At 39.8% G+C, this 22,380-nt stretch overlaps 1 protein-coding gene across 3 annotated transcripts in view; it reads left to right on the plus strand.

Moving 5' to 3' along the window:
- micu1 (mitochondrial calcium uptake 1) overlaps window positions 1-15,753 on the plus strand; it is a 136,397-nt gene extending 120,644 nt beyond the window's left edge. For all 3 annotated transcript variants that reach the window (XM_063070561.1, XM_063070560.1, XM_063070562.1), the window contains 3 exons: window positions 1,844-1,952; window positions 6,044-6,133; window positions 13,702-15,753. In XM_063070561.1, the coding sequence (XP_062926631.1) occupies window positions 1,844-1,952; window positions 6,044-6,133; window positions 13,702-13,862 (360 nt within the window). In that variant the 3' untranslated portion in view covers window positions 13,863-15,753. The remainder of the gene's footprint in view (window positions 1-1,843; window positions 1,953-6,043; window positions 6,134-13,701) is intronic.
- The last annotated feature ends 6,627 nt before the right edge of the window (window positions 15,754-22,380 follow it).

A 22,380-nucleotide genomic window follows, 5' to 3' on the forward strand; every position in this document is an offset into this window, starting at 1 on the left:
CTTTAGCTCATCTGGTCCATGCCGAAAACCATTTAAGCTGCCTACTCCCAACGACCTGGACTAGGACCATAGCCTTCCAAATCCCTACTATCCATGCACCTATCCAAACTTCTCTTAAGCATTGAATTCAAGCTCGTATGGACCACTTGTACTGGCAGCTCATTCCACACTCTCGTGACCCTCAGAGTGAAGAAGTTTCCCCTTAAACTCCTCACCTTTTACCCTTAAGCCATCACCTCTGGTTATAGTCCCACCCAATATTAGTAATAAAAGCCTCTATCCCTCATAACTTTGTATACCTCTATCAAATCTCCTCTCAATCTTCTACATTCTAAAAAATACAGTCTGAACCTATTCAGTCCTTCCTTATAACTCCAGACCCAGCAACATCCTTGTAAATTTTCTCTGAACTCTTTCAACCTTGTTTACATTTTTCCTGTAGGTAAGTGACCAGAACTGCACAGAATACTCCAAATTAGGCCTCACCAATGTCTTGTACAACTTCAACATTACATTCCATCTTCTGTATTCAATACATTGATTTATGAAGGCCAACATGCCAAAAGACTTCCTTATGACACTATCTACCTGTGACGCCACTGTCAATGAATTGAGTACCTGTATTCCCAGATCCCTCTCCTACCACACTTCACGGTGCCCTACCATTCACTGTGTAAGACCTACCCTGGTTGGTCTTATCAAAGTGCAAAACCTGGCATTAAATTCCATCTCCCATTTTTCCAGCTGATGGATATCCCTCTGCAAGCCATGATAGCCTTCCTTGTTGTCCACTACACCCCCAGTCTTGGTGTCATCTGTAAATTTGCTGATCCAGTTACCCACATTATCACCCCCATCATTGATATAGATGACAAAGAACAAAGGACCCAGCACTGATCCCTGTGGCACACCACTATTCACATGCCTTCAGTCAGAGAGGCACCCATCTACAACCACGCTGTGGCTTCTCCCACAAAGTCAATTTACTACCCTCATCCTGAATGCCGAGCGACTGAAACTTCTTTACCAGCCTCCCACGTGGGACCTCGTTAAATGCCTTAGTAAAGTCCATGTAGACAACATTCACTGCATTCCTTTCATCCACTTTCCTGATAACTTCTCGAAAAACTCTTAAGATGGTTTAGACATGACCTTCATGCACAAAGCCATGCTGACTATCCTTAACAGTCCATGTCTATCCAAATACTTATAGTGTATATTTGGTCCCTTGGAATACTTTCCAATAGCTTTCCCACAACTGATGTCAGACTCACTGGCCAATAATGTCCTGGTTTCTGCTTAGAGCCTATGTTAAATAGCGGAATAACATTGGCTATCCACTAATCCTATGGTACTTCTCCTGTTGCTAAGGATGTTTTTAAATATTGCTGCTAGGGCCCCACCAATTTCTGCACTTGCCTCCCTTTGGTTCCAAGGTAACACCTTCTCAGGGAGCTGGAATGCAATTGAATTCCATTAAATAGCATGAGTGATTATAAACATTGACAACAGATTTTTGTATGAAGGATCTCTTGATGAAGGGTCTCAGACTGAAACATCAACAGTTTGTAACTCTCCACTGATGCTGCCTGACTTCCTGAGTTCCTCCAGCATTTTGTGTGTGGTACTTTGAATTTCCAGCATCTGCAGAATCTCTTGTGAACAGATTTTGTCTTTGGGGTTGGATGGAAAATTTTATTTAAAACAGGAGTTCATAAGTAAAAGATGGAAGGCTTATGATTAAGTTATACTAGAAAAACAGCGACTTAGATGGATCAAATGGCTTTTTACCCACTACAAACAATAGAATTCCAGCAGTTTAATAATTTTTCCCTCTCTGCAGGGCATTACATTTGAAGAGGTTGAAAATTTCTTCACTTTCTTGAAGAACATCAATGATGTGGACACAGCACTAAGTTTCTATCACATGGCGGGGGCCTCCATTGATAAAGGTACAATAAGCTAATTGAATATGGTCTTTGCATGCATAGTTAATGCTAGTTGAGATTTAATGCTGCTTTCCACCTTCACTGGTTCCTTGACTTTACTATTTACTATTATAAAAGTCTCTGTTCTTTTTTTTTCCTTCTGGACCCCCTCCACTGCCACTCTACAGGAAAGATATGGAGGTATTAGACTGGATGCAGGAGGGGTTCACCAGGATATTGCTTGAATTAGAGAGTAATAGTTATAAGGAGAGGTTAGATAAACTTGGATTGTTTCCTCTGGAGTATCGGAGGCGGAGGGGTGACCTAGAAGTATAGAAAATTGTGAGGCATTAATGAAGTAAATTTTTGTCAGAGTGTAAAGTCACATACTAGAGGAAATAGGTTAAAGGTGAGAGGAGGAAGGTTTAATTTTTTGTGAGGTAATTTTTTTACACAGAATAGTGAATGTCTAGAACACTCTCATGGGAGATGGTGGAAGCAGGTTTGAGAGTAACATTAAGTGGCAATTAGACAAGAACATGAACAGGGTGGGATTCGAGGGATATTGGCAACGTGTAGGCATGTGGGATCAACTTTCATGGTCAACACAGACATTGATCGTGTATTTACTATGAATTTAAATCTACTCCTTGGTTCAGGGGAACATGAATGTCACCGGTTTTATAATTCTGACGTACACGATCATGTGGAGGGCCAACAGGACAGATGTTGGGATCTTTTCACCAATGGCAGGGTCATAAACAAGAGGACATAGCTATAAAATAAGGGACTGGTCATTTAAAACTTTTTCTCAGAGGGTAGTGAATCTCTGGAATTTTCTGCTCTCTGGGATGGTGGAGGCCAGAGAATTAGATTAAAGATGAGAGGAGGTAGGTAATCTTTGAAAGGTTGAGGAATTGACTGTTATAGAGAGCTAACAAAGAAGAGTTAAAACAGCATAGATTTAGCAATGATCATATTGAGTAGTGGGGCAGGGTTGAGGGGCCTGGTGTCTACTGCTCTTTTTTCTTGTGTTCTTCTTTACCCCAATCATTAGAACTGTTTGATTAAAAATGAATATAGAAATTTTATTACAAATTACTGAAAATATAAAACAAAAACAGTAAATACTAGTCATACTCAACAAGGCAGCCAATATCAAAGTATTTCCAAGATTCTGAATGTTATTCCAAACTACTTTTGTGTTTCAGTTCCTAAAAAACACAACTTTAAAAAGCTACCCCATTTCTGATTGCCATCTTGTATAAGCAATTTACATTTATGTGTTCTTAAACCAAGATTATTAATAGTTACAATGTATTTGTTTAAACATGTTTATATCTTTACTTATTATTTCAGTGTAAAGTTTTTTGTCCATCATCAAAGCCAAAAAAGTAGACCATCTGTTAGCAAGGTCAATGGAATGTTGAACGCACATTTTGTTGTGGAGTGTTGTGATAAGGCAGAGTACCGCATCCTGTAACATGCACAAATGCTAGAGGAACTCAGGATTGTTGAAGAGTCTCAGCCTGAAAAGTTAACTGTTTATTCCTCTCCATAGATGCTGCCTGACTTGCTGAGTCTCTGCAGCATTTTGCGTGTGTGTTACTCTGGATTTCCTTATCTGCAGAATCTATTTTGTGTATGGTGTACTGAATCCTGTTCTGGTTGCACTTATATATTAGGCAAAGTGTATCATCTGTCGTGGTAAACAAATCTCAACTCACTCATGTCAGGGGTTTGTTTTATGAGGCAGGATTGAAGAAACTAGGATTGTTAAACCCTGGAAAAAGAAACAGGATGTGTACAAGATTAGAAAGTTACTATGAGTAGCAGGAGTTGAATGCTGCGAGACATTTCAGAAAGAGAGAAGGCAATTGATGATTCATAATATGATTGGATATTTGGGTACAGCATTAGAGGCCAAACTATGGAAGTACATTTTAAATTGCCTAGTAAATGCATATTGAGACTTAGTGACTATGAGAGCTTGACCCAAAACTTCAAACGGGTCTTTATTAGAAATGAACAACCGAATTGTTTAGCTGTGTCCTTCTGTTTTTCAAAAGTTAACGTTACCAGCCTGAAGTAGAATCTTGCCTTCTGTTCATTACTGTAGATAACAGAGGAGTTTAGAGATGGTATTAGACCCAAAGAGAAAATGTTTTAATTTGTCCAAGAAAGCTGATAATGCCTTAGAACTTAGTGAAGAAGAGCCAAGGGAATAATTAAGAAAAGGAAAATGGTAAAAACATAAGAGTAAGCTTGCAGGCAACAAAAGCTGAATGTAAAACCTTCTATACATTGTGAAGAGAAAAAGATTCATGAAGACAGAAATGTATAATGATGGACAAAGAATGCTAAATTAATTGAACATGTACTTTGGTTTATCCGTGAAAAAGAGGACATAAATAAACTTCTAAAAACGCTAAGAAACCCTATGCCCTCTTTTTCACGGATAAACCAAAGTATATGAAGTTTATGAATATATGGATTTTGAAGTTTAGTTAATGTGACTGCATTATTCATTTAAAAAAAACAAGAAAAAATGGATACAAAGTGCTGGAGGAACTCAGCAGGCCAGGCAGCATCTATGGAAAAGAGTCCAGTCAATGTTTCAGGCCGAGACCCTTCAGCAGTTCTGCCAAAGCGTTGACTGTATTCTTTTCCATAGATGCTGCCTGGCCTGATGAGATCCTCCAGCATTTTGTGTGTCTTGCTTGAATTTCCAATATCTGCAGATTTTCTCTTGTTTGTGAGGAAAAAATAGGGCTGGAAATTAGAAATGGAATTCGTCAAAATGGGCATGGATTTACAAAAGGGAAATTGTGTTTGATAATTTTTTGTGGATATATTTCAAAAGGGATGAGGGAGAAATTCTTTGATGAGATTCCACATAAGAGATTAATGTTTAAAGTGGAGTAATGTGCTGACACAGATAGAGAGTTGGTTGGCAGATTGGAAACAGAGTAGGAATAAATGGGTTCTTTTTGAGTGACTAGTGAGGTATCGCTGATTTCAGTATTTAAACCACCACACTGTTAATCATTAAGCTGGGATAATTAAAAGTTGCAGATGCCATAATGCTGGATCATAGCATGAGATTGGAGGAGGATATGGAGAGGACTCAGTGTGATTTGGTTAGGTAGAATCAAATGGGCAAATGGGCAAATAAAAAGCAGACACATTCTAATATGGATAAATGTAAGATTAGCAATAGATTTGGAAAGGGGAGTTGCATTGCATTGCTACCTAGATGTCTTTGTAGGTCACTCAACGAAATAATTATTCTGATGCAGTAGATTATTATGAAAACCAAAGTGTGTTGGACTTCATATTGCAAGGATTTGAGGATGAACTTGGGTAACTTACTGTAATCGTACAGGACATTGGTGATGTCACTCTTAAAACATTTCAACATTTAAGATAAAGGTGGATAGGTTGGGGGGGTGTGGAGAGCCACAGTCCAGATGCAGGTTGAAGGGACTAAGCAGGTTAATAGTTTGGCATGGACTAGATAGGCCAAGTAGCCTGTTGCTGTGCTACTGTGTTCTGTAACTCTATGCTCTATGACTCATTTATGAATTATGTTCTGTTTTGATCTCATCTTGCTACGTAGTAAAGACCAGTTCGAATGGCAGGGTATGAAAGGGAATTAGGACAATTGGACTGTTGAGCAAGAGATTAGCTAAGGAGGAGGGAACCCACTTGAAAATTGTAAAAATCTGATAGATGCAGAAAGGATGTTCCTGACAATGGGCAGATCTAGAACCAGGGATCGCAGTCTAGAGGTACATGTAGGACTCTGAAGAGAAATTTCTTCACCAAAACAATATTGAACTTGTGCAATACTGTACAATGGAATGCAGCTGAAGCCTACTCATCAAATCTTCAAAAAAATGTTGGCAGTTCTAAAGAGCAAAGAGGTCATGGGAAATGGAGAAACTGCTTTCTTGTTACTCTGTTGTATGTTTCTATTCCATTTTAAGCAGTTTCTGAACATATTTTATCTTGAGGATTCACTGCCTAAGCTTTGTAGACCCATTAGCAGTTCTGAAGTTGTAGTTGTAAAGCTTGGAGTACTTAATCAAAAATCTGAATTTTTTTCTCAACAGCGACCATGAAGCAGGTTGCCAGGACAGTGGCACGAGTGGAACTCTCTGATCACGTTTGTGATGTCGTCTTTGCTTTGTTTGATTCTGATGGTGGGTGAATCCAAAGTCTTCCTAAATGCTTCAATCTACTCTATTTCGCAGTCTCTCTTCTGACATTAGTTTGGAGATAAAACATTCAGCATCACAATCTAAATTTATATTGCTTATACCATCTTTTTCACTATTACTTCCCCACTCTTTTCTTGCTTCATAAGAACATAAGAAATAGGAGCAGGAGTAGGCCATCTGGCTCGCTAAGCCTGCTCTGCCATTCAATAAGATCATGGCTGATCTGGCCATGGACTCATCTCCACCGACCTGTCTTTTCCTCATAACCCTCAATTCCCCTACTTTGCAAAAACCTATCCAACCTGCTCTTAAATATATTTACTGAGGTAGCCTCCACTGCTTCATTGGGCAGAGAATTCCACAGATTCATCACTGTCTGGGAAAAGTAGTTCCTCCCCTTCTCAGTCCTAAATCTACTTCCCCAGATCTTGAGGCTATGTCCCCTAGTCCCTAAATTTTTAACCTTTTCCTTATTCTTTCCCTCAGTGTTTCAAATCTCATTCCTATTTCCTACTCCATGTACAGAAATTTGGATACCTCCTGTGCCTAATAAAGTGGCCACCGTGTGTATGTTCATGATCTCCTGCTGTTGTAGATCATCCACTTCAGGGTTTGGCGCATTGTGCATTCAGAGATGCCTTTCTGCACACTACTTTTTAAACACGGAGTTATTTGAGTTCCTTTCACCTTCCTGTCATCATGAATCAGTCTGGCTATTTTCCTCTAACCTCTCTGATTAACAAGTTGCTTTCACACACATAACTGCTGCTCACTGGACATTTTTTTTTTATTTTCACACCATTGTCTGTAAACTCAAGAGATTGTTGTGTGTGAAAATTCCAGGAGATCAGCAATCCTATCTGGCACCAACAATCACTCTGCGGTTGTAGTCACTTGGATCACATTTCTTCCCCATTCTAATGTTTGGTCTGAACAGCAACTGAACCTTTTGACCTGCCTGCGTGCTTTTATACATTGAGCTGCTGTCACATAATTGGCTGATTAGATATTTGCATTAATGAGCAGGTATACCTAATTAAGTGGCCACTCAGTGTAGGTCAACCTTTGGTATTTTCCTTAGAGTGGCAAGTTGTTCCCAATGAAACTGCCAGCATCCTGCTAATTAAATGTTGGGAAGCTTGGCAGTCCTGCATAATTGTATGCAAATGAGTAAAGCCTTCTGACTCTTTCAACACTGAAAGCCTCTTAGCATCCTTCAACTGAGTGCCAACTTTCTGAAGCAATACCCAGCAAGAAATTGGAAACTTCATTTATTTCAGTGAAAAACTGACAAGTTTCAAATAACACACATCAAAGTTGCTGGTGAACGCAGCAGGCCAGGCAGCATCTGTAGGAAGAGGTGCAGTCGACGTTTCAGGCCGAGACCCTTCGTCAGGACTAACTGAAGGAAGAGTGAGTAAGGGATTTGAAAGTAGGAGGGGGAGGGGGAGATCCAAAATGATAGGAGAAGACAGGAGGGGGAGGGATAGAGCCAAGAGCTGGACAGGTGATAGGCAAAAGGGGATACGAAAGGATCATGGGACAGGAGGTCCGGGAAGAAAGACAAGGGCGGGGGGGACCCAGAGGATGGGCAAGAGGTATATTCAGAGGGACAGAGGGAGAAAAAGGAGAGTGAGAGGAAGAATGTGTGCATAAAAATAAGTAACAGATGGGGTACGAGGGGGAGGTGGGGCCTTAGCGGAAGTTAGAGAAGTCGATGTTCATGCCATCAGGTTGGAGGCTACCCAGACGGAATATAAGTGTTGTTCCTCCAACCTGAGTGTGGCTTCATCTTTACAGTAGAGGAGGCCGTGGATAGACATGTCAGAATGGGAATGGGATGTGGAATTAAAATGTGTGGCCACTGGGAGATCCTGCTTTCTCTGGCGGACAGAGCGTAGATGTTCAGCAAAGCGGTCTCCCAGTCTGCGTCGAGTCTCGCCAATATATAAAAGACCACATCGGGAGCACCGGACGCAGTATATCACTCCAGTCGACTCACAGGTGAAGTGTTGCCTCACCTGGAAGGACTGTTTGGGGCCCTGAATGGTGGTAAGGGAGGAAGTGTGAGGGCATGTGTAGCACTTGTTCCGCTTACACGGATAAGTGCCAGGAGGGAGATCAGTGGGGAGGGATGAGGGGGATGAATGGACAAGGGAGTCGCGTAGGGAGCGATCCCTGCGGAATGCAGAGAGAGGCGGGGAGGGAAAGATGTGCTTAGTGGTGGGATCCCGTTGGAGGTGGCGGAAGTTACGGAGAATAATATGTTGGACCCGGAGGCTGGTGGGGTGGTAGGTGAGGACCAGGGGAACCCTATTCCTAGTGGGGTGGTGGGAGGATGGAGTGAGAGCAGATGTACATGAAATGGGGGAGATGCGTTTAAGAGCAGAGTTGATAGTGGAGGAAGGGAAGCCCCTTTCTTTAAAAAAGGAAGACATCTCCCTCGTCCTAGAATGAAAAGCCTCATCCTGAGAGCAGATGCGGCGGAGACGGAGGAATTGCGAGAAGGAGATGGCGTTTTTGCAAGAGACAGGGTGAGAAGAGGAATAATCCAGATAGTTGTGAGAGTCAGTAGGCTTATAGTAGACATCAGTGGATAAGCTGTCTCCAGAGACAGAGACAGAAAGATCTAGAAAGGGGAGGGAGGTGTCGGAAATGGACCAGGTAAACTTGAGGGCAGGGTGAAAGCTGGAGGCAAAGTTAATAAAGTCAACGAGTTCTGCATGCGTGCAGGAAGCAGCGCCAATGCAGTCGTTGATGTAGCGAAGGAAAAGTGGGGGACAGATACCAGAATAGGCACGGAACATAGATTGTTCCACAAAGCCAACAAAAAGGCAGGCATATCTGGGACCCATACGGGTGCCCATAGCTACACCTTTAGTTTGGAGGAAGTGGGAGGAGCCAAAGGAGAAATTATTAAGAGTAAGGACTAATTCCGCTAGACGAAGCAGAGTGGTGGTAGAGGGGAACTGATTAGGTCTGGAATCCAAAAAGAAGCGTAGAGCTTTGAGACCTTCCTGATGGGGGATGGAAGTATATAAGGACTGGACATCCATGGTGAAAATAAAGCGGTGGGGGCCAGGGAACTTAAAATCATCGAAAAGTCTAAGAAAGTTTAAGTTTCAAATAATGTAGATTTTTTTTAAATCAGCTGGGGAAACTTTCTAAAAATAATTTTAATGGAAGATTAAGTTGGAAACTTTTGAATGTCTGATATTTCATAAACGTTCATTTTATTTGTGGACAGCACTATACTGTAGCACATAGCGTTCCTCTCTCACATGTTCAGTGATCCAGCTTCTACTGCCATATTTTTGGAGTTTGACAGCATGAATTCCTCTGGATGCTCTGGTTCCTGCCCCTCCCCCACATCCCAAATCAATTCAAGTTGATAGGCCAAGTAGCTACTGTAATTACCCCTGATGTAGATGCAGTTGAGTTGGGAGAATCAGGAGGTGATAATGGAGAAATGTAAGACAATAGGGTACGGTGAAATAAATAGGGAAACATGATTGATAGTGTTACTCTGTAAGCCAACATAGAGCCAGGTGTTGTAAGTAAATATGAAAAACCGAGACTATTGTCAAAGTATTTCTGTGATCTTTGCTGTTTAGACCAGCCACATTATAGCACTACAGCCAGAAGGCCTGCCAAGCTTGGAGCTGGCTTATTTCAGGAATTTGCCATTTGAAGATTCAGACCTAACATGTAGGGAAATGGCAAGTGTTAGCAGCCAGCTATCGCCAGGAAATTCTGGGATCTTATGTATCCAGATACAGATGTCCCTCTTGCCTTACTCATATTCCCCTCTTCTAATTGAATTAGGACCAGTTTCTTGGGTATCGATAAAAACTGGTGTTCTGAGCCCAGCTGTTAACATAACCATAAAGCCTTCACAGTTTCCACACACTCTGTGTGTCCATCTCTTTAAACGTTGGCCCTGCTACTGAAGGTTTGCTGGAACTCTCACCAATTTAGCCAGTCGGGTGTGCTCATAAATTAGCAATCTTTAAAAAAAATATTTATCTGATGTATTCTTTCTACATCAGGACGGTGACATGACATGCAATTACTTGTGTAACCCCACTGTTCTTGACTCCTTTAGTGAGTTAGCTTTACAAGGATTCTGAGCCCTGATCCTGCTCTAAACTCCTCTAAATGTTCTGAAGTATAATTACCATTGTATTTCAGTTATTTGGTTAACATAAGCCTGTCTTCTGTTTTCTATTCCAACAGTGGGTATCTTAATCTCCCGTGGCCTCACAGTACATTTAAATTAACAATAGATTATTATCATATGTAGTAGCAAAATGCACTAGAAATATAAAATTATCCTTTTGAGCTCAAATTCTATGTGGGTTTATTACTAATAGATGTTGTAAATAGAAAATGCTGAAACTACCTAGAACGACCTGGTATCCTGTAAAAGTTCATTTTTCAGGCCAATGACCTTTCATCGCATTTGCTCTATTTGTGTTGCTCTCTGACAAGAATGTTCTGGTTACATGTTTAGAAATGGCATTGTTAAGCTACCAGGCAGTACCTGCCTTTTTGAAATTGTTAGCTGGTAGGATTAGCAGAACCAGCAGCAAAAATTCAATCCTAGTACAAGAAACTTTTATGCTTTGTGCCTGTTTCTGAACTGTATCTTTTGTACCCTATTTTAAATAATCAATTATACATACAGTGCACATTAATGTTTTAACACATTGAGATGTCTTAATCTGCACAATTTGGACTGAGATTTCGCAGAATTATTTATACTCTTGCGGCATGATCTTTTTAAAGTGTGTAATGTTATTAACAATTAGTTTAAAAACTCTAGAGTCTAGGTGTTGTCTGTTGCAACATTGGCCTTTTAACCTGGGGGTTGTCTGATTTGAGTCCATTACCTTCAGTCAGTCTTCCTGAGTGATTGCAGCCCTTTATTCTAAACTTGCCTTGCATAACCTTGAACCAGTGCCCTCTCATCCTGCTGCCCAGTTGTATTTAGTGTATTGATTTGTAGTCTCTTTATCAGTCTTATTTTGTGTATGCATTTCTTTTAGAAATTGCAGAGGCCAGCTCATCAATTTGTTAGTGATCTGTGTCAGTCAAGTCATTGGATATATTTATGGTGGAGATAGAGATTGATAGGTTCTTGATTAGTAAGGCCATCAACGGTTATAGGAAGAAAGTTGGAGAAAAGGGTTGAGAGGGAAAATAAATCAGCCATGATCAAATGGCAGAGCAGATGTGATGGACCGAATGACCTAATTTTGTTCCTATGTCTTAAGGTTTTAAAGTGGGGATCAGATCTGTTTCTTGCCATTGCTTTCTCGTTTAGAGACTCAGCCCACTCTATTCTCCATCTAAAACTATTTTTCTAATTCCCAACAAAATGAGTCATCAGCTTTCATTGTACAAACTCAGTGTCTGTTCTCGAGGATTCCTCACAATGCTAAACATATCCAGATGTCTGGAATGTATACTGCTTGATCCTAGTCTAGATTGCTATCAACATCCAGTGCCTGGTGTTGTCTCTATGATCAGCCCAAGTGCAAATCCTGCTGATTCCCTATCCGTGACCTTTGCTTCTCCTTGTCAGTGCTAAATTCCCTCTGTAATGTTAGGCAATGAATGTCAGAGTAATTCTCTGCTTGTTTTCCCTTTTGCTGGTTACCAATCCATATTCGTGCCATACTCACTTTATAAATAAATGCTTTATGGAGTTTAAACGAAGTGTAAACTGCACACACACAAAGTACTAGAGGACCTGAGCAAGTCAGACAGCATTTTGTGTTTGTGAACGAAGTCTGCCCTTTTTAGAGAATGTTCATGATTTTCACCTGGCTGCCTTTTCAGTTTATTTTCAGTCCCATTCATTTTCCAGTACTAGTTCAGACCATTGTAGGATCACGTTACACCATTCCAACATAAGTATGTTTAGTTTATTTTTACAGTGAATGTTCAAATATCTTCATTACTGGAATCAGAATGATAAAAACACCATTAACATGTACAATATAATGAAAAGCATTAACCATAAAATCTTGATTAAATAAATTGCATGCTGACAACACTATTAGGTCGTAACTCTATCTCTTGTTTTTCAATCCATTAAATATGAGAAAGTCTGGGAAGATTGCCCCAGTGTTTATTCTCTGCAGGGCTGCCTCTGAGCATTACAAAGTATCTGAAAGGAATAATGATCAAGGAAAAAAAATACTCCATAGAAGTCAAGACACCACTTAACTAAGCAAGCTGGAAGTTCTACAAGAAACCCTGAGCTCACATCAGAGAGAACATTTGGTCAGTAAAGCAGGCAGCTTTTACTGGAGAATAAATTAGTTCTGTGAGCCTTTGTGTTTGTTGGGTGTTACCGTAAACCAGTACAGCTAAGTGAGGGTGACTTACCAAGCCAGGTGCAGTAACATTCAGTGTTGTCTGATTTAATATAGAAGTACAGCCTGTTCAGATTATGACTCAATCACTATGGAACAGATCTACATCAGCTCTGTTCACTGTAAGGAAGGGATAAAATGCCAGTGGATGTGAGCAATGAATCAGTAATTTAAGAGCAAGATGGAAATTTGTAGAACTTTAATTTATTGAGATATACCGCAAAGTAGGCCCTTCTAGCCCTTCGAGCCACGCCACCCAGCAGTCCCCCAACTTAATACCAGCCTAATCACAGGACCGATTAGCCTGTGGGAAGAAACCAGAGTACCCAGAGGAAACTCGCGCTGTCACGGGGAGAATGTATAAACTCCCTACAGGCAGGGTCAGGAATACTATGTATAATAGAGTTGTGGATGAAGTTGGATGGAAATGCCATAAAAGCAGTTGAGGTAAATAAATTCTGAAGCAATTAAATATACAGTGAGAATTACAAAAGGTTAGAAGAACTGTGGACTATTGACTGCACTCCAAGATTCTCCAGTAATCAGATTTGCAGAGCATATGTCGCCACTGTTATCAGAATCTGGAGTATAGCAAGGAGCAAAACTGATCCTGTCCCACTGTAATCCTGTAATTTTTTTTTAAATCTAGTAATTCAGATAGACTCATCACAGCAGAGAAACATCTAAAGTGAGAAAAGAGTTTTCCCAGAGCATTTTAACTCAAAGCTGCAATATGCTAATCCTGGGATCCCAAAGCACAGCACTGAATTGTCAGTCTCAGTTGTACATTCATTTCGTCAATTGGGTTTGAAATTCGAATTGACAACACTTCCAGTGAGGCAAACGAACACTTGGGAGAAGCCATGTGTTCGTTAATAGGAATTAATGTGGACGCTCCTTGTATTTGCATTCAAATCAGCGTTCAGAAAATCTCTGCTAGCTCCACAGGTCATTAAACTCATCCAATCACTTGGATCAAATTATATAATTGCATCCTGCCAGTCTGTAAGAGTAAAAGGATAATTTCCCAGTTCTGCTCATGATGTTTTTGAACATTTTCACAGCAAATCAAGGATATTTTGATTCCATTTTAAATGTATTCAGTCAGTACCAGGACGTGTGACTAATGATGGAAGTTATTAATAGAGGTTTGAAACTGTCTTTCAGGTAATGGTGAGTTAAGCAACAAGGAATTCATTTCCATTATGAAGCAACGACTAATGCGTGGACTGGAGAAACCCAAGGACACGGGCTTCACACGGCTTATGCGTGCAATGTGGAAATGCACTCAGGAGACTGCCTGGGACTTGCCTTATCTATCCAAATAAAGAAAAAAATAGATAGGACTGAGTTACTAATCAACCCTGGGCATCTTTGGCATCTTATCTCCTGAGGACTGAACTAGGATGTCCTGATGCCTTAATTCATGGAATGTTTGAGCTCTTGGGGCTTTATTTTCCAATTAAGTTATGTTTTCTTTTAAAATGTGGTACTTTTGCATGTCAAGTACAAAATATAGCCCTGTAGGTATAAAGGAGTAATTTACTCTGAACTGTTGATAGACTGCAGAAATCTGTTTTGAGCCATTTGCAGCCAATGTGCTCTTGGGCCATCGTTGGCAGTTAATTAAAATGGTTAAATGGCTATGATGCTCCCAATCCATCAAAGAAATTAATGTAAGCCCATTTCATAGCTTCTGGTCACATAGGGTCTCTTATATAAACACGTGCATTGTGCCTTAGGATTTGTTAGATTCAAGACATTCCTGACTGTTGCATTCACTCTCATGGAACCTGTACCATCAGACTTTTCAAAGTGGTACTACTGCTCTTCAGTGTGGGGTGGGTATATCAGGACTTGAATCACCATCTTGCCCTAATCCCCATCTTATTGACCTACTGGCCACATTACATGGGGAACCAACAAGTATTAGAAGGCTTGGAGATATTCACCCAGTTCTAAGTATGTTTGCAGTGTGCTTATTGACTTCCTCCATTGTAAGCTCAGAAAGTTTAGATCAGAGATTCTTGATGTTGCTCCAACAATATTCTAACCATGGACCATCAAAGGCCCTTCACCCAAACAAACATTTGTGCTGTCAGTCCATGGTTTCTGCACACAAATGCACTTGAGTGCTGCATCCAATAAAGGTTTATATTTGTAAATCCAAATCAGTGGTGGAAACTCCAAAGGAGCAAATCACTACTAACCTGGCAGCAAAAGAAATAACTGTGCAGAGCAGATTATTAATATCACTGCGTGAATATTTTAAGCTTAGAAACTAGAAAGGCAATGCAGTTAGGATTAAGGTTTGGAGGTCCAGTACAAACTTCCCATTTGTGGTGCAGCCCAGAAGTGGTAAATAAAATGATGTATTTTAAATAGACCTGTTGTAACTGATCATACTCAGTTGAGGACAGCTGGTTTCGAATTGTCAGCTCAATACTTGAAATGGGGCTTGAAATCAAAGTTGACTGGTACAGGTAAGGCAAATATTCACTAGACAGATTCTTTGTACCTGCTGATCTTTACTCACTTTTAATACTGAAAGGTTGTGTGGTTTTAGTGTTTCATGTTAACTAGTGTTCAATGAATCCCTGTTTTTTGCATTTTTCTTCATTGACTTGGATCATGTCAACTATTACATCATATTTCTTTCTCAGATATGATACCCACGAGAATTATCTGAAATTTTGTTGTGATTACTGTAGATAGGAGCTTCGTGGAACTATTATCTGCATCCTTTTTCTCCAGAAGAGTAGTTTATCGATAATGAATTTCTTACTTATAAGGCTGCTTCTTTCAGGCATTGACATAAAATAAAATATAATGCTTTAAATCTTTAGAAATGATTTGAAACTGCAGTTTCACTTTATTTAATTGTAGGTCTGACATCTGCTGAGGAGTGTTTCATCAACATCTCTTCCCTCAGTCTCTTGGCTAGAATTTCCCATTCCAGTTTTAATTTGATGCACATTATGGATTTGTATTTGCATTACTGCTCAAACAGTTCTGGCTGTTGCTACCAATGTAGAAGTCAATAAATTGGCAACATCAGGTGACAAATCAATACATTTATATGACACTCCAGTGTCTACCATTTTATTGAATATGTTGATGTATATTTTATATGCAGAATAACCAGTGCTGTTTCAATATTCACTCAATAATTAGAAGGGAGTCTTTTCCAGCCAGTTCTTCAATAAATATAAATAACAAAGCAAAAAAAAAGTCTGTTGCTGTTCCTTTATTTTGAGGTAACTCTTTTATTTTGTGTCTCATTCACCGTGAATTCTTACTTTTTTGACTTTGACTTTTACTAGTCCTCAGCTAACTGAAAATTTGGACATTTTGTTAGAAAATTTTGAAAATGCTTGTCTCCTCTGTGTATAATTGTTAGCTGAAATGGGGGGGAAATGCTCAAAGAGTGTTCAATCTCTTGCCAAAATTTGCAAAAATACCATAACCAAGTGATTGTAAATATTAAGTACAGTACTGTAATAGGGAGGCCAGGTATTGCACTTTTAATCATGAGCTTGTGTCACTGGGGAGTGAGAAACTTCGGCCAATTTTACAGTGAATTGCAGTGATGTTAAAAAGCTGAACACCATTCAGGAAAACTGCTCTAACCATCCATTCACTCCAGTGCTGGCACACAGTGTGAGTACCATTTACAAGATGAATTGCAATGGCTCAACATGGTTGCTCAATAGAAATCAAAGACTGATAATAGTTGGAGACCTGCTAGAAATTAAAAAAAAAAGACATTTAGGGTGGTCAGTCAGAAACTAGATGGCATAACTTTAAGGTGAGAGGGTATGTTTACAGGATATGTGCGGGTTAAGATTTTTTTTGCTCAGAGTTGAAGGTGCTACAAGACAGTAGTGGAAACAGATATGATAGTAGTGTTTAAGGGACTTTTAAACAGACATGGATGTGCAGGAAATATGGATCATGTGCAGGCAGAAGAGATTGGATTAGCTTGTCATCATGTTAGGCACAGACATGGGCAGAAGGCCACAGCTTGCTGGGTGTAAAGCTGGAACAATGGACCTTCACCACTTTGTCAAGGCCATTTGGGTTGGGCAATAAATGCTGGCCTTGCTGCTGACACCCGGTTCTGAAAAAGATTTTTTTTTAATGGAAAGTGTGACATTTGCTTTGCCAAAGCAAGATTCCATACCCAGCAGAGAGATGAATGATGAGTTTTTGTGTTGTTGATTGACAGCATAAGACTTGTAGAGTAATACAGTACAGAAACAGGCCCTTTGGCCCAACTCACCCATATGGACCAAGATGCCCGTGAAGGCCAGTCGCATTTGGCTATATTCCCTCAAAACCTTTCCTAACTGTTTACCTGTTCAAATGTCTCAATTACTTCCTTTAGTTCTTTATACCCACTACCCTCCATGTGAAGAAGTTGCCTGTTGGTACCCTTTAAATCTCTCCCCTCTCACCTTAATGATTCGCTTTTCCCTGGAAAAACCACTGTGAATTTACCCTATCTATGCCCCTCCTGATTTTCTACACCTCCATAATGCTCCAAGGAATAAAATCCTCATCTGCCCAGCTTCTCCCTATAACTCAAGCCCTCAAATCTTATCATTCTCATAAACTTCCTTTGCACTGTTTCCATCTTAATAATATCTTCCCTTTAACAGAGTATTCAAAACTGTTCACAGTACTCCAGATGCACTGTGGCTTCACCAACATCTTTTACAATTCGACAGGATTGGACATAAGAAGTGAAAAATGTTATTTATTGAATAGGAGCATGGAATTGTTAATACCCATATTTAAAGCAGATGTTGACAGGTTCTTGATAATTAAGAGCATCAAAGGTTTTGGTGAGAAAGCGGAAAATAGGATTGACGGAATATCTATCAGCTATAGTTGAATGGTCAAGCAGGCTGGATGGGCCGAATGGTCTAATTCTGCATCTCTGTCTTCTGGTCTCACTTGATGTAAAACTTTGCTATGTTTTCCCTCGTCCACATTAGCCCTCTTAGAGACTGGTTGTCATTTGAGTGAATAAAGCAATTTGATTCAGTAAGTTCAAAGCCATCAGAATTTGTTTAAAGACTTGGTAAAAACATTTCATGCTATATGTAGAGTTTTTGTGCCCAGTAGAAATGACTCATCGGAAACTGCTTCAAATCCAGGGTCAAAGCCCAATCAGTTAATTTGTTGTATCACGCAGTAAACCTTTACCATGCTGCATTAGTGAAAATCAACAAATATTTTGGGTAAATCTTCAGTAGATGTACAGAATGTACTTTATTCTCTACTGATTATAGTTTGTTTTCTGACTGCGTCTGTGCTATACTTACATAGTGAGTTTTATGTTTGGGATAAACTTCATTTAAAACATTGGTTTCAATGGAGTATGGTGGTTGTTCTATAATAGCTTCTATTATTTTACATATTTGGCTATGGCTCATGAGCTTTGACTGCCCTATTACAAAATCGCTGATCGTTTAACGTTACAACATAGGTCAAGTCCGTATCGCCTAATTTGCGCCCCTCTCCGTGTTCTTTCCCGATAATAGTGTATTTTTTTTAAAACTTCAGCTCCTTTCCAAAAGCTGATTCTCCCACTGTCAACATAATCCTGAACACGCCTCCTATGAAAGATTTTCCCCTGGTTACACTGGATTTCTAGCATCTGCGGAATTGGGTGTGTTAATGGTGTTTATTTCACTTACCTCAAGTCTGTCCTGGTCACTGAGCAATCACTGAAAACAGCTTCAGGTACATCAAAATTCATGACATAAAGTCCTTGACTATGTCTCTAAGGACAACAATGCTGGCTTTCCCAATTTATCTTTGTAACTAATACTTCACTTTTTAAGAATTGAAATAAAAAGACCATAAACAGTGCAATAATTTGTCACAGGAACATATTTACAACTGCTTATCTTGTAAATGCTAAATATGCAGTTGAATGCCCTTCTGCCACTGTGTCGCCCGCTTATAATATATTAGCTTTCCTAATTATTTGCTTTAGCCACAGTCTAACTTTTTGTATTTCATGTCCTGGGAACCACAGATCCCTCTGTACCTTAATAGAGTGCTGTCTCACTCCATTCAACCAATAATTAGTTTCTTCATTCTTCCTTTAAAAATTATCAGACTAATATTTTTCCTCATTATCTGATAAATACACATCTGATAAGTTCTTGCCATTCACTTAACCAGTCTCTATTCCTACGGAGACTCTTTGTGCCTAGTCATCTTTATTGGCAGCATATTTGCCAGGACACATGGTCTGTTCATCCGAGTCATTATTGTAATATACACTAGATTAAAAATAGTCGAGTTTCTAGTACTGATCCCTGTGGCATTCAATATAGTTATTCATTGTCAATCCGAAAATTACTCTTTATACCAACTCTATTTTCTGTTAGATAATTCTCTTATACATACCATGGTATTACTCCAACCCTCTGCATTTTTATATATTGTGCAGTGACTTTATAATGTGCCATTCTATCAAATACCTCTTGGAAATGCAAATACATTACTGTTTCTTTATCCACTCTTTCTTAAATCTCAGAGAACTCTAGAACTTGTCAAACCCCATTTTCTCTTCACACAACTGCACCTGCCCTACTTGTAATACACACAAAATGCTGGAGGAACTCAGCAGATCTGGCAGCATCCTTGTAAAAGCATAAGATGAAGTTCTGATGAAATGTTTTGGCCTGAAACATTGATTTTATTCTGCTACGTAAATGCTGCCTGACCTGCTGAGTTCCTTCTACACTGTATTACTCTAGATTTCCAGCATTTGTGGAATCTCTTATATTTATTATTACGTAGCCTACTTGATTGTCTTTTGATATTGAATATCCTGTTAGGAGTGGATTCCGTCATTTTCCCAATGACAGATGTTTGGCTTACTGGCTTATTTCCTGCTTTCCATGTCACTCCTCTTTCAAGTGGTGTTATTCTTTTCCAGGATCCAGGAATTTCAGTTGGTTACATTTAATACATGACTTATTCTGTGGCCACGTTCTGAATGATCTTCAGATGTATGTAGGCCATCAGTTCCTAGGAGAATGTTGGCCTGTAGACCCATTAGTTTGCCTAGAACCTCAGCTCCAATGACAGAAGTTGTTCTAAATTTGGGAGTAGAAATGGGTTAGAGGTTGGTTCTGTCCGTGGATAAACCCTTCAAAAAAGAGCCAAGAGCTGGACGTAACATGGAAATTAATGGAAACGTTATTTCAATTGGAATTAGTTTATTATTGCCTCATGCACTGAGACGGTAGAAAGCTTGTCTTGCATATTGCTGGTACAGATCAGATCATTGCACAGTGCATTGAGATAGAACAAAGTAAAGCAATAATGCAGAATAAAGTCTAGCAACTACAGAGTGCAGTGCAGGTGAACAATAAGGTTCAAGATCATAAAGGTTTTGTGGAGTTGTGGGGTCTGAAGTCCAATCTGTCATATTAGGTAACTAATAATAACAGTGGGATAAAAGCTGTTCTTGGGCCCAGTGATACGTGCTTTCAGACTTTTGTACCTTCTGTCCATTCCAAGAGGTGGGAAGAGAGAACGTCCAGGGTGGGTAGGGTCTTTGATTATGCTGGCTGCTTCAGTGATGCAGCAAGAAGTACAGACAGAGTCCACGGAGAGCAGGTTGGTTTATGTAATGTGCTGAACTGGGTCCACAGCTCTACAGATTCTTGCAGTTGCATACAGGGCAGTTGCCTTACCAAGTCATTTGCATTCAGATGCAATGTTTTCTATAGAGCATCAATAAAAAATTGGAAGGAATTGATGGGAACATGTCTAATTTCTTTAGCCTCCTGAGAAAAAGAGGAATTGGTAAGCTTTCTTGGCCGTGACATCTACATGACTAGATGAGGACAGGTTATTGGTGGGTGTTACTGCTGGGAACTTGAAGCTCTCAACTTAACACTGGAACTTGACGTGCGCCCTAGAGTCTCAAATGTATCCACTTCTGTGTACATTTGGTGTGGAGGACTCCTGAGGGTAGCATCTCTTGATCCAAGGAAGAGAAATTAAAATAAATGACAATTTGAAAGAAGATAAATGAGTGCTGGCATGAAATGTGCATGCTTTGCAAAGTTTACTGATGTGATCATCAATAGTGAGTATTAAGCTGTTTGTCCCTTTGCTTTGTGTGTGTTGCTGTGAATGTGATGCTGGTTTGAGTGTTGAAAGCTGCAAAAATCTGCCACCTGCTGTCCAAATGTGAAGCCCACAGAATTTAGTATTTTCTTACCATTGGCCACAAAGCTGTGATAAGTTCTATTCCCTGTTGTTTTATGATAAGGGAAACAGGTAGGGAAGTTATGGAAACTATGATGATTAAAGAAGAGGAAGTACTGGAGCTTTTAAGGAATATAAAAGTGGATAAGTCTCCGGGTCCTGACAGGATATTCCCTAGGACCTTGAGGGAAGTTAGTGTGAAAATAGCAGGGGCTCTGACAGAAATATTTCAAATGTCATTAGAAACGGGGATAGTGCCGGAGGATTGGCGTATTGCTCATGTTGTTCTATTGTTTAAAAAGCATTCTAAGAGTAAACCTAGCAATTATCAGCCTGTGAGTTTGACGTCAGTGATGGGTAAATGATGGAAAGTATTCTTAGAGATGGTATATATAATTATCTGGATAGACAGGGTCTGATTAGGAACAGTCAACATGGACTTGTGTGTGGAAAGTCATGTTGACAAATCTTAAATTTTTTGAAGAGGTTACTAGGAAAGTTGACGAGGGTAAAGCGGTGGATGTTGTCTATGTGGACTTCAGTAAGGCCTTTAACAAGGTTCCATATGGAATGTTGGTTAGGAAGGTTCAATCGTTAGGTATTAATATTGAAGTAGTAAAATGGAATCAGCAGTGGCTGGATGGAAGATGCCAGAGAGGGGTGGTGGATAACTGTTTGTCAGATTGGAGGCCGGTGACTAGTGGTATGCCTCAGGGGATCTGTACTGGGTCCAATGTTGTTTGTCATATATATTAATGATCTGGATGATGGGGTGGTAAATTGGATTAGTAACTATGCAGATGATACTAAGATAGGTGGTGTTGTGGATAATGAAGTAGGCTTTCAAAGCTTGCAGAGAGATTTAGGCCAGTTAGAAGAGTGGGCTAAAAGATGGTAGATGGAGTTTAATGCTGATAAGTGTGAGGTGCTACATTTTGGTAGGACTAATCAAAATAGGACATACATGGTAAATGGTAGGGCATTGAAGAATACAGTAGAACAGAGGGATCTAGGAATAATGGTGCATAGTTCCCTGAAGGTGGAATCTCATGTGGATAGGGTGGTGAAGAAAGCTTTTGGTATGCTGGCCTTTATAAATCAGAACATTGAGTATAGGAGTTGGGATGTAATGTTGAAATTGTACAAGGCATTGGTAAGGCCAAATTTGGAGTATTGTGTACAGTTCTGGTCACCAAATTATAGGAAAGATGTCAACAAAATAGAGAGAGTACAGAGAAGATTTACTAGAATGTTACCTGAGTTTCATCACATAAGTTACAGAGAAAGGTCGAACAAGTTGGATCTTTATTCTTTGGCACGTAGAAGGTTGAGGGGGGACTTGATAGAGGTATTTAAAGTTATGAGGGGGATAGATAGAGTTGACGTGGATAGGCTTTTTCCATTGAGAGTGGGGGAGATTCAAACAAGAGGACATGAGTTGAGAGTTAAAGGGCAAAAGTTTAGGGGTAACATGAGGGGGAACTTCTTTACTCAGAGAGTGGTAGCTGTGTGGAATGAGCTTCCAGCAGAAGTGGCAGGTTCGATGTTGTCGTTTAAAGTTAAATTGGATAGGTATATGGACAGGAAAGGAATGGAGGGTTA

The sequence above is a fragment of the Mobula hypostoma genome, chromosome 18 (genome assembly GCF_963921235.1).
Source record: "Mobula hypostoma chromosome 18, sMobHyp1.1, whole genome shotgun sequence".
NCBI lineage: Eukaryota > Metazoa > Chordata > Chondrichthyes > Myliobatiformes > Myliobatidae > Mobula > Mobula hypostoma.